The 13,647-nt window shown below is 50.8% G+C and overlaps 1 protein-coding gene across 1 annotated transcript in view; it reads right to left on the reverse strand.

The window, feature by feature from the left end:
* Positions 1–13,647, reverse strand: part of LOC133355577 (disintegrin and metalloproteinase domain-containing protein 11-like) — an 82,175-nt gene that overhangs the window by 24,604 nt on the left and 43,924 nt on the right. The window contains exons 16-17 of the mRNA XM_061572924.1: positions 6,545–6,616; positions 4,973–5,068 (exon numbers count right to left, since the gene is read on the reverse strand). Of these exons, the coding sequence (XP_061428908.1) occupies positions 4,973–5,068; positions 6,545–6,616 (168 nt within the window). The remainder of the gene's footprint in view (positions 1–4,972; positions 5,069–6,544; positions 6,617–13,647) is intronic.

The following is a 13,647-nucleotide window of genomic DNA, read 5'->3' on the forward strand; positions in this document are numbered from 1 at the left end:
CTATTGCAAACACAACTGTCGGCAGTGACAGAACATGCATGCCAACAGGGACACTCAATTGATTTTGACAACGTTGAAGTATTGTGTAAAACTAGTTACTACTGGCAAAGACTAATTATATAATCCATTGAAATTGAGAGAAACAGAAATAACTTTAATCGCTCAGACAGCGTATTATTAAATAAGATACATTACAATTCCTTATAAGGGAAACAAACACTAACTGATTACTAATGTAGCATAATCACAATAAAACACATGCCAAATGATTACTAATCTACAACTCGCATCGTAACAATAGCCTGATTACTAATCTAGTATATACTGTAATTACAATAACCCCCCCTCAAATCTTTGCACCTGAGTTAATGATGACGTCACCCTGCTGCTGCTCTATACAAGAACGGGAGACACAGCAGAGCCTGACCATTCTGGCGAATTGCCCGATGAGGAGGGGGGGGGTGCGGTGCCTCTGTATCTCTGCTGGTGTTGTGCCAAGTCTCGGCTCCCTGGCTGCCTGGCCAGTGGCAGCCTCGCAGGCCCTTGGGGGCATGGCGACCAAGCGCTCTGGGGTGGTGAGCCAAGGTGAGCGGGCCGGGTTGGCTGCTGCAGAGGCGGAGGATGGTGAGGTGGGACTGCCTGGAGGAGGGAGACCCGCAGAGGAGAGGGACGAGGCGCGCGTGTCTACCTCGAGGCGAGCGGAGGAGGACGCCTGGTGGCAGCGGGCGAGGAAGGGAGAGGAGCCGACTAGGAGTGGAATGGTGTCGGCCAGTCCAGGAGAGGAGGCGGAGGAAGCACCGAGCTCGGTGGGCCTGCAGGCGCAAGGTGCCTAAAGCGACGCTGTCCAGGCAAGTCCTGGACCTGTGGAGGCAGGGCGGCCCCAGGAGCGCGCAGGGCGGTGGCGCGGAGGATCGGGGGGGAACTTCACCCCGATACACGCCAAGCGGCACAATTGTGTACGGATGTCCTTCAAAGAGGACATGCCAGAGGAAGTCACTATCGACAGACCGAGGTTCGTGCGGTCTGTGATGATAGAAACTCTGCGAGTGGATCCTGCGGATCTGTTTTGTTTGATTGCCCTGCCAGGTGGCCGGGCTTTTGACGTGAGCTTCAAGACAAGTAACTTGCTGCAACGCTTTATGACTTTGTTCGAGGAGAAGGCGGGGGAGAGGCCACTGTCACTGCTTAAGCTCCAACTGCTCTCCGAGCTAGACACAAAAATTGTCACCGTGTTTTTGTATAATGAGACTCTGCCAGACCACGACGTCGAGGTGTGGCTGAGGCAGCACTGCCTGGTGCTTTCGGACAGTAAACGGGTCCAAGACTCTTTAGGGATCTGGACGGGCGCCAGACAATGGCGAGTGAGGTTGAGAACGGCAGAAGGGGCTCTGCAACACATCCCGAGCGCCCTGAACATTGGTGGCAATAGGGGCTACGTGGTGTATGCGGGGCAGCCGAAGCTCTGCAGGCGATGTGGGGGAAGCGGCCATCTGGCTGCAGCGTGCGAGGCACGGATATGTTTCCGATGCAAGGCACGGGACCATGTTGTGACAGAATGCTGCGCCCCGGCATTGTGCAACCTATGCGGGACTAAAGACCACCTGTACAGGGACTGCCCGCTGTCGTACGCAAACAAGGTCCGCGCACATAGGAGTAGGGTGGCGGATGGAGAAGGGGAGGTGGCCGAGGACGGGCTGAAGCCAATGCAGCCCAGCGGGAAGATGGAGGACGGGGGTGGAGAGGTGGGCAGGCAGGGTACGCCACTGCAGGACGGGAGGGAGGAGGGGGAGATGACGTCGGAGGAAGAGGCGGATCCCACGGGCCGGCAGGTGGAGCACCCCGGGGACAAGGACGAGGAGCCCGTGGGAAAACCCCCCGACCCAACGGTGGTTGACTGGGCGGAGGCGGGGGAGGACGGAGAGGAGCAGCAGAGGGAGAGCACCAGGAGGGAGAAATTCAAGAAGGTGGTGAAAAGGAAGCGGAAAGCGCCACGTGGCCCAGCGAGGACGACCCGCAAACGGGACCTGGAGGCAACAGACTCCTCGATGGACGCGAGGTCGTCGGAAGATGGTGCCATGGTGGCTAAGGCCAACCAGGGAAGAGGGCTGCCCAAGGAGCCTAGGAGAGCGGAACAGTTGCAGGAATTGGCTGACACAAACCTGTACGAACTATTGGACGACGAGCCTGGGTAGGGAGAGGCAATTCTGGGTATGGACCTCACGGTAGCATCAGTAAACGTGTGGGGAATGTGGGGCAGGGCTAGGAGGGGGGCCATTCTACATTTCCTACAGTCCCTGAAAAAGGACATTTACTTTTTACAGGAGTGCCACTTGCCATACTCCCTTGGTCGAGAGGATCTGGCTAGGGACTGGGAGGGACACTGCTCCCTGGTCCGGAAGCAATGTTAATAGGTGCTCAGGAGTGGTTATCCTCCTAGGTAGAAAGAACATAGAGGTGCAGGAGGCCCGAGAAGTGGTCCCGGGACGACTCCACTATGTCGATGTTGCATATGGTGGGGCGGAGGTCCGGCTGATCAATGTGTATGCCCCCACAGGCTCTCCGGAACGTGTGGAGTTGCTAGAGAAGGTGGCAGCCTTGCTGCTTTTCAATGGAAGGTAGAATGTTGGTCTTGAGGGTGGAAATCCTCCCGGTACTTATCTACCTGGCCTACGTGTTCCCGCCGGGGGCACAAATGGCAAAAAGGTTGGAGCGCCTGTTCTTCAAGTTCATCTGGGGGGGAGGGATGGACCGAGTGAAGAGAGAAACAATGTACAAACGTGCCGAGAACGGTGGGAGGGGGGCCCTGAATGTCGCGTGCATCCTCGACACGATTTTTGTCTGTAATACGCTGCGACTATATTTCTCCAATGGGCTCCAGGTGAAAGCCTCGTATTATGTTCTGCACAGACTGGCGTGGCTCCTGAGGCGGCTAAGCATGGCGGCGTTGCCGCGCGGCACCCCCCTGGCTTGGCCTCAGGGGTGGTTGTGCACCGCGGTAAATGAATACATCACGAAGTATGAGCCAGACCGGACACGGGGGTCATGGGTTCCCAGGGAAGTCCTGGCGGAAATGTCGAAAAAGGAGGTCTGCACAGAGGTGCCAGGTGCTCGGGGTACCCGGGCCCGACAAATTTGGGAAAATGTAGCATCGGCAGCCCTGACGAAAAGGCAGCGGGACTTATCCTGGCTGGCCGCATGGGACAGGCTGGAGTGCAGGCTATTTATGTGTTCCCGCAGATTGGCCCGCTCTCCTGATTGCCCGAGAGGCTGCGACCTGGGAGAGAGCGCTGCTCATGCCCTCGTACAGTGCCCATTTGCCCAGGAGGTGTGGGAGTTAAGTCGACCCCTGCTGTCCCATTTTTGCCCCGTAAAGGCCACAGCGCCTAATATGATTTGGGGGATGTTCAGGCAGAGGGCGGGTGGGGTCTGGGCTCAGGCATGGGCCGTCATAGGTGCCGTAAAAGAGGCCCTGTGGACGGCACGCCAGAAGCTGATTAAGGGCGTCTATATGTCGCCTCCCGAGGTATACCGACTAGCCAGGGGGCTGTTAGCGAGGGTGGTGGAGGTGAAGGGCGACAACGGGCAAAGCAGCCACAAACGCGAAGTGGCGATGGCCGCCACCCAAGTGCGGGATAGGCTGAATTCGACGAGAATGGGTGGATGAACGTACCCCCCCCCCCCTTCCTCCGTTGCGACGGTGACTTCTTGTTTTTTGAGTAAAGGGTGTGAAAGAGGGAAACTCGATCGCGGCGTACTCGGTGCATCGGCTGTAAAAAGGATCCCCTGTTCCCGTTACGTTCATGTGGTTTTTCCAGTCTTTTGCTGTTATTTTGGCTGTACAAGGCAGAGGCCTGCTCTTGATTGAAAGGAAATAAAAACCTTAAATCGGAATTACCAGCGAAACGTCGTACTCAAATTGTAAATGTTGTGGTTTCACGCTTCAACACACCGGTGGGCTAAAGCAGTGAACTATTTGTCTTTTGTCAACGTGACACTTTTTTACTGATTGGCCGTGTCGGGTGGTGGAGGGTTACGACACATTTATAAATAACGCGATCTAAACCCAAAAACGTTGATTATGAATGTTTTGTCCCTGTGTACCCTACAATTCCCCCTGCCCCTCTCTCTCTCTGTTTCTATACCTCTCTATCCATCTCAATCATTGTATATTTCTAGCATCTCTCCATCAATTCCATATCTTCCCAAATCTCTCTCTCTCTCTCTCTCGTTTTCCCCCCTCATTTATCTCTATTCTTCCCTTTGCATTCCTTGCATCTCTCCCCCTCACCCAACTCATCGCACGTTTGCCACATCTCTCTCCCTCCACCACGTGACTTTCCCAGCGCCTCTTCTCCTTCCTTATCCTATACATCTCTGGTCGAGGTCTGGGGGAGGAGTTGGTGACCCCTGGCTGCTCCAGGCTAGCCGGGTGCTGCTGTATGCGCGAGGAAACGCGAGTGAACAACGCGCGTGAACGCGAGCTCCGCACACGATGTACGTGACTAGACGGCTCTCTCTGCCTTTTCAATTGCCCCACACATCACGCCCACCAACATCATCATCACCTCGCCTTATTCCAGCTGCACCCTGACTCCGAATCCACGTAGACGACGACACGTCTCATCTCCCCACAGCTCTCTTAACGTTTTCAGGATCTAATTTACCTTTCCTTCTTTAATTGAATCTCTCATCACTGACCAGCTCTCCCACTCTCCTCCCATCTCTATCCCTGTCAAGTCTTCTTAGCACCTGTCTTCATCTCCCTAATTGTTACGGTATTTTGTTCTTATAATTTAACTTTTTTACGTAAATAACATCACGTGCCCACTGTACACATGTTCACCATAACAAGTCCCTGGTTGTCAAATGCCGGTCACCGTATGACTGACACTCGCCACACGTGAGAAAGTAACTTTTGGTATCACTGTCAGTAACAGCGACTTCGTGGACAATTGCAATGCGGTTTACGAACCTGACATTCCGAGTCGCAGCAGAGACCATTTCCACAGAGGGCTTCGTGTGTCAGGGTGCATTTCTTGCAGCAGTTACCACCCATCTTCTCGCATTCCTGAAAAGAATACAAGGACAACGTGTTAGGTCAGAGGTTTCCAAACTGTGTCCGTGGACAACTGGTGATCTGCAAGGCCGTGGTGAGAATAAATACTGTAATTTAAGGCGTAGTTTTAATTATTTTATGTATTTATGTATTATTTAACTTCTTTCGTAACCGTACATAGCTAATCGTGCTAATCGGAGGTGCGATTTTAAGCATGTTATTGATGCATGGAGGTCCGCGACGAGGCCCCTGGGTGAGAAACGTGACTCAGCGTGCTAACATTACAAACACGGCGTCGTTGCCAGGCTGAGAGTATCTCCCCTCTACTATCCTATCAGTGCAGCCAAGATGCTTGCAGGGAACCAATATTGTTTGTGGGCCGAATCTAAGCGTTAGGCCTCATGTGGTCAGTGGTCGTAAGAAATGAAGTCGTGGGCCGTTTCTGGCCTGCAGCTCCTAGATCCCACACCCCTAATCTATGGATGAGACATTTAAATGGACTCTCAATGGAACAGTTTTTTTTCTAATATAAACAGTTGATTAGCTTTCATTAGCCCATTCTATTTGCCGTTCCATATTCACATACATTTTAAAATCTTCCCCATTGTGGAAGTGTTGCAATGGTAATGTGTCAGTAGCGTCAGCAGCAGATCCAATTATGTATGTAGAAATTCTTTCGCACCGTACATCTACAACCATTCTAAGGGGCCATTCATTTAGTACGTACGCATGGAGGGGGGAGGTGGGGGTTAACCCAAATGCGTACGCTTGCGTATGGGGAGTTGACTGGCAATGTACGTACGCATAGGAAACGGGGGGGGGGGGGGGGGGGGGGTGAAGCCTCGATAATAATTAGTCTACATTGGCCTTGAAATCAGTTAGATAGTCCGGCGGTGGACTATCTGTTCACTTAAACACGTTGATATTATCAATCCTTGATCGTTTCTGCGTGGATTAAATATCGGCCGTTCTATAGGATTCGGGGGGGCGGGGTGCGTCAAGCGTACGTACGCAGGTGGGGGGGGGGGGGGGGGTAAAAAGTACGCGTGCGTACAGGGAGCGGGGGAGGGGTCAAGTTTCGACCGATTTTTGTGTATGTACTAAATGTACAGCCTTGGGCTGTACATGGATTCCTCTACTCACGAACATTCGACACGAACTTTCAGAGATACGTATGTCCAGTTGCCTGTTTGGACCGAGAGCCGTAAGGTCAACCGCCGCACAATAGATGGCGGTGGTGGCATTTACATCTGCAGGACATGCAGAACCAGTGGCATCTACAGGAGATTATACAACTTTTAAAGCCATTCTCCCTGTTAAGTGTACATGCCATACAACGTGTTTGGAATCGACATGAGTAAAGTTGGACTTACGAAAAAATCGACTTAGGAACAGACCTCTGTAACCTAAGTCGTTTGTAAGTAGAGGAATCCCTATAATAGGGAATCAACACACAGAGCCGTCTTCTGAAAAGGGTGAAACACTCACAGCGGAGGAGCCACAGTCGCATTCTTCTCCATGCTCCACAAATCCGTTCCCACATTCTGGAGGCTGCAAGAGCTACAGAACAGCATTAGACCACTCTTAAGACACATTTATACTTGCGCAATCTAACCCAAACACCTTTATTAGGAATATTGGTCATGAAAGCCTACGTCTTAAACTTAGAATATTTACGTTGCCACCATTCCCATGAAGATCACTCACAGATTCTACCACGAGCGATCAACCAGACGACCTACCAGCACTCTTTCGAATGATTTACATAATGTTCATCCATCACAGAGCAGGCCGCAACAACTCACTCAACCTCTGGTGCACTCGCCGCCCACTCACCGACTCACTCACCCACTCACTCCACTCGCTAACTCAACAACAGCAACAACCGCCATTCGACACTAAGTGGCGGTGACATCACCATGACGCTTGTGTCAAGCTATGTGCCCCTTGAGGCCACGTGAAGTGTCGAATGCCCGCTGGCAGGAGGTCTCGGGGCAGACCCAGATGCCACGGGTCGACTGACTGAGACGACTGGCTGATTCACCACCTGTGCCTCCTACTTTGCCAACTTGCTGTGCTTTAGCCACTCGGCGCTCCGCTCATTGTTGTGAGCATCGCTCCTCCGCCCTCCGTTGTTGTTGGAGGGCGACTGCCTCCAACTGCCCAGTAGCGTCCTTCACGAGCCTCCTCCACAAAGGCCGATCATGACACCGCTGTTACCAGTCATCGGCAAGTCCACTCAGCTCCACAACCTCCTGTACCACATCACTCCATGTCTTCTCTAGCCCGTGCCGCGCCCGTTTTGCCCCCTCGATCCGGCCAAACAAAAGTTTTTTTAGGCATGTGGTGGGTGGGCATGCGGGTTACATGACCCAGCCAACGCAGCCTTGTCCGCCGGAGGAGCTCACCGATGGGACTTTGTCCAGATTTTTCAAGGATTTTGGAGCTCCTCACACAATCCAGCCTGGTTAAACCCAGGATGGATCGTAAGCAGGCCAGCCTAAATGTTTCTAAACGGCGTAGATGATCCATTAGGGGGGTCCACGTTTCGCATGCATAGAGAAGGGAGAGAATGACTGTGGCCGAGAAGACCTGAAGCTTAGTGTGGAGCGAGAGACCAGGTAGCGTTATGCAACCGATGAAAAGATAATGCCGCTCGACTGATTCGGAGTGAGATCTCTGCTGTTAAACCGGAGTCAGTCATGAACACACTGCCAAGGTATGGGAAACTCTCCACTCTCTCCACAACTGCCCTATCACCAATTGAGAGTTGTGGAGGTGGAGTGTCTGATGGTACAAAATACCCAAACAGGTGCTTAGTTTTGGTGGGCCTGATGGTAAGGCCCCACCTCTTGGTGGCAAGCTCAAGGTTCAGCAGCAGCGCCTCCAACTCCTCCTTTGAGTGAGCAGCAATCACCAGATCATCGGCATACATAACGTGGTTGACCAATAGGGAGCCATCAACTTGACTGCACCCGGGCATCGATCAGCCTCCCATTGTATCTGTACCAGATGGAAATTCCTCTGGTACAGCTATTGAAGGCTTCACGAACTACGTGGTCAAAATATAAGTTAAATAATGTGGGAGCCAGAGGACATCCCTGTCACACCCCAAGGTGTACAGGGAATGGCTCTGACTCCCGGCCACATAGTTTTAACCTGGGCCGCTCACCATCATGAAGGTCCTTAATGATTGTGAGCAGAGGTTCAGGTACTCCGAAAGCACGAATAACAACCCAGAGCCGAGGCCTACTGATGGTTTCATATAGGCCTTGACCAGGCCAATAAAGCAGAGATCTAGGTATTGTTGGAATTCCCTATATCTCTGCTGTAGCATACGTAGAAAAAATATGGCATGTGTGCAGGACCGCCCTTTCCTGAAACCGCATTGGGGCTCCGCAAGCCTCTCCCAGGCGTGCCTAGCAAGGCGATGCTGAATAATCCTTGCCAGGACCTTTCCTGGCACACTGAGGAGTGAGATGCCCCTGTAGTTGTTACAGTCTGTGCGGTCCCCCTTTTAAAGAGGGGGACACCGGGGCATCCTTCCAAACCTGCAGAACCCGTTCAGTGCAATCTGGGCACACCCTCCCTCAGCATTTCGCTTGGGAGATCATCTCTGACCGGTGCCTTTCCTGGTCTCAGACTCTGGATCGCCATCAGTACTTCCTCCATAGATGGCAGCTCAACCAGCCACCCACAGGGGGTGACTTCTTACAATATTTGAGGCACCGCAGCCTCGGCAGGGTCATCCTCACTATGTCCCACGTTGTTTTCCTGGGTGAGAGATTTCCCCTCGCCCAGGACCTCACAGAAATTCTCAGCAAATCTGCAAACCTGTTCCTGGGGGTTGGAGATTGGATCACCGTTCTTTCCCCTAATGATGGTAATAGGTGTGGCGCTGTAGGGTACTTTTTGATGGAGTTAAAGAGTGATTTGTGATCGCGAGCCACTGAGGCAAACTCCATCTCCTCAGCAACCCATGACCACCACCCATCCTTGCAGCGCCTCATGGCTCTCCGAACCTCCGAGCAAAGGCTGCGGTAAGCCTCCTCATTCTCCGACGTGGGATGCTGTAGCCGATGAGAGTGGCCCTGTCGCTTTTTCTCAGCCAGCTTGAACACCTCCTCTGTCAGCCAGGGTCTCTAGATAGGTCTGGACCGTGTACCCAAAGTAGCCATTGCAGCTGCATGAGCCACAGTCCTAAACCTCGCCCATGTCCCCTCGACATCAGGAGGAGTAGGGGACGATGCCAACCCCAGCCGCAAGCGATGATGAAATTCTCGCTTGCAACTTTAATCAGCTAGCTGAGACCATGCCACTAAAGAATGGCAGGTGCATCTTACAGATGACAAGTCGATGGTCAGTGGGCAGATCAGCTCCATAGTAGGTCATGGTGTCAAGGACATGGGCCCGCATCCGCTGTTCCATCACTACGTAGTCCAGCAGATGTTCTTGCCCGGCATGCATCCATGATGTGGTGTGGATGCGCCGATGCCGGAACAGCATGTTGGTAATTACAAGCCCATGGGCTGCACAAAAATCTAGCAGCCTCCTGCCGTTGTTATTGAGCTGATCTGGCCCATGCCTTCAAATGACTCCAAACCAGGTGCCAGCATTATGACCAACTCGGGCATTTAATTCACCCAACAAGATGACTCGATCCCGAGGGGCCACTTTAGCGAGCACCTGTGACAGGAGGTCGTAGAAGGCATCTGACTCATTGGCTTGCCTGCAACCCTCCACGGATGTTTGTCTTCAGTGGGGGCATAAGCAACCATGACCACCACTCCTCGCCTCTGGTTGATGGGAAGGCGAGCCCAAAGTAGCCTGGGACTTACAGCTTCCCACACCTCACCGCCACGCTCCCACACCCCCTTAATTATTTTATTCAGAAGAAGAGCCACATCCTGTTGTTTGGCAGTCTCCTGCCCTGAGTAGAGGACTGTCCACCCTTCATGGTGGCAGGAGCCAGAGCCGGTCCACCGGACCTCCTGAATACCACAGAGATCCAGGCGGTACCGGTCCAACTCCCGACAGAGGAGTGGCAGCCTTTCCTCGGCAGTGAGCGTTCGAACATTCCACGTGGCCATACGCAGTGGTTTTTTGTTGTTTCTGGAGGAGCCCCGAGGGTAAGGATTCAGTCTCCTGGCTCCACCAAATGGGGTTTGGCCAGGAGACGTCATAGACGCCTGTCCCCCCGGGGCCTCCGGCACAAGCTTAATAAGTTTTATGCATCGTAGTTTAGTGGTAGTTAATTGAAGGTGGAGGGGTTACCAGCAGAGGTGTGGACTCGAGTCATGTGACTTGGACTCGAGTCAGACTCGAGTCATGAATTTGATGACTTCAGACTCGACTTGGACTTGCATAACAATGACTTTGTCCCACCTCTGAGGTGTGGACTCGAGTCATGTGACTTGGACTCGAGTCAGACTCGAGTCATGAATTTGATGACTTCAGACTCGACTTGGACTTGCATAACAATGACTTTGTCCCACCTCTGGTTACCAGCCTCTCGCACCCGTCCAGAGCCCCCATTTGGCCGCTGTGGTGGCTACAAAAGCCATGAGGGGAAAGGCCAATCTGAATTGGCCCTCCCCCCACGGCACTGCCCACGACAGCGTCGCCCGTCCGGCACCATGAGGAGGTAGGGGGTTGTTAACTCACCTACTTAGCCACCCACTCACCACACTGTAGACCACATCACTCCTCTACTCTTCTTCCTGCTTCTTCCCTAGCACTGCTCAACTGTTGAACTTCCTCCCATCGTCTCTTTCCCCCATCGTCTCTTTCCCCCCCAAGCTCTTAATAATAATCCGGCTCAATTCAAGACACATACTACGACACGCTTATCTTTTACAACTTTGGCACGTGCCGTCTGTCGCTGACCCACTTGACGTTGTTGGAACTTTGGGCCTGTGCTCAGCAACTGAGTAACAAAAATATTAAGAATATGATGCTCAATGATGTATTGCTTTACAAACACGATTAACCATTTGGATGTTGCACCATTTCTCACATAACGTGTCATTGTTTTGCCATTTAATCATCACCATCATCACCACCATCAGCTATTGCCTCTCCACTGCTGGATGAAGGCCTGAAATACACCATCGCCATCACTCACAAGCCTGCAATGCCACGATCCATCTCCGGATCCAGATTTGCTGGGGAATGTGGCCCGTGGATTTAGGCTGTCGTAAAAGGGGAACAGTTTGGCCAAACTTAACCGATGCATTCACATTAAATGGGTAAAACAGCGGCAAGCCGTGGCCTTACTGAATTTAACACTGCACAGAGCACACGATACAGTGTGTGGGAAATCGGGCTGTGTCGTGGTTTAACATTGAGAGCCTTACAATGAAAAACGATATAACAGGTGACATCTTGAGAAATGGGCCATTCTTCATAGCACGTAAAATGGAATGTAGCTTTAAAACGGATGACGGCTGACAAACCTAGCTGTTGTGTGTCAATCAGCTCATTTTTTTGCCGCTTGCTACTGCTGTGTCGTACGGAGGATAGACACTGACTCTTGAGAATATTCGTGGCTTTCTTGAGAGAGGTAATTTTCTCGTCCCGATGCCTCTATACAAATACTTTCACTGTGACAGCAACGTTGCAGGCAGTAGACCGACGTTGTCATGGGATGCCGTTTGACGAGTTACTCTCTTTACTCTACATATTACCAACACCGCCCTGTGTAATAGTATCCATAATTTAGGTTTTTGAAAAATATTTGTCGCGAAAGCCTACGTGTTAAACTGTGTAATAGTAATCAAAATGAATATTACTCTTCTTTACTGACAACTTTGAAGATTAATGCTGTCTTCTGTTTCCCTGGTCAGTGCATCGTTGGTGTCGTATGTTCTTGTATAAGCTGCTCAGTGTGCACGTACAGATTGTTACGATCGAGCGTTCACACTGACACATCATTACTCGCTTTTACATACATTTTACGTCTTATGTATTTACGTTTCTGACGGTGTTTTGATGCTTTCCGGTTGTAATTATTGCTGTTGATGCAATAATTGACAATCTTTTCTATGATCATTACATTTTTACATAAAGCGCTCTAAGAGGCGATCTTTTCGCGGAAGGCACCGTACAAAATAAAGATTGATCGATTGATTTGATGCGGTTTATTTACTGGTGAACTATACGGACACAACTCGAACCAGAACACCGACGCTCTCGTAGCAAAGCCAAGGAGAACGTATCAATCCTCAGATGGGTGTCGGGGATCCGCATCGCATAAGAATATTGTGAAGACACACACCTACGGTTGCCAATTCACTTTTGGTTTGCTGACTGAAAACTCAGCTTTTGCATTGTCCATTCGTTTGTAATTCGTCCAAGTATTGTCGAGCGTTGTATTGGGAAGCCAACGAGAGAGGAGACAATGTTTTGCCAATATAAGTAGAAATGTTGAACTTTTTTCGCACCGTACGTAGCCAACATGCTCACCAGGCCCTCGCTTGCTTCATGAGCTCACAAGAAGATTCTCAATCTCTCTCTTTTTCTTCGTTGTCATACGGCTGACGTCGATGTAGAGCAATAGAGAAATGGCTGTAATTTTACATTGAGGTGGTTGATGAACCAGATTATTGCGTCAAGGAGTAGCGGAGTGGTTCTGATCTGGGTGACCATAGCCTCCGCATCTGCTGCCACGGTTTGTGTGCATGCGGTTTAGAGTTGTGGCCATCAGCTTGGCGGAAGATCGAAGCCAGGAACGGGTCTTTCACACGAGGTGTTTATAATGGGGACAGAGTTACGAGCTCCTTCGGAGCAGAAATCGACATCTCATCATTCTACGGATTCGTGCTGTAAATACTACGTATAGTGATTTACACGCTAAGCAATGCTTTTGTAAATAGCCTTGAAAAGTCTTGATGTTGCTTTTTATTCTTATCTTTGTTTTCTCTCAGATGCTAGGTACCTCACTCACTCCATGAAGCACCTGATTGAGCTCTTTAAATTAAATCTCCTTAGCAGACCATATATATGGCGTTCAAGCGCTGCATTTAAATTGCACTAATTTTCCTTTTGGAGATCCATTGGTTCGAAAAGTTGATTTAAATTGCTTGGTTGTATACTGGAACAGTGCCCCAGACAAAATGTGAATCATTGACAAGATTTTAAGTAAAAAACAATACTAATTATTCTTCATTGTATAATTTTTGTTACTTTTACACCCTTAAATCCATGTAACTGTTTGTTTTTATCGTGATACGTTAAGAAACACCTAAGTCCGTGCTCTGTGGTCGCCTGGGTGAAGAAAAGAGTCAGCGACGTCTCTACCCCAATACTGGCCCAGCCGTGCTCGACGCAACGAAGGGAACGCGGCATGCGCTCAAAGGGGAACAAACGCCGACACGACGAGCACGTGCGCACGTGCTGTGGCGACAAAGGTGGCACCCAGTGCCGGATGAAGTTAGTGAGGGGCCTATGTTATAAAGGGACCCTAAATAAATAACACTAAACATTGAAAGACACATTTTATACTCGCATAGTAAATTAATTGTATTTTTTTAATTTTCTATACAGTCAGATAATACGACAAATCGCTAACCTTAAACACCCAGTCGTTCATA

Source organism: Lethenteron reissneri, chromosome 7 (genome assembly GCF_015708825.2).
Source record: "Lethenteron reissneri isolate LAM-NWPU_2019-01 chromosome 7, ASM1570882v1, whole genome shotgun sequence".
NCBI lineage: Eukaryota > Metazoa > Chordata > Hyperoartia > Petromyzontiformes > Petromyzontidae > Lethenteron > Lethenteron reissneri.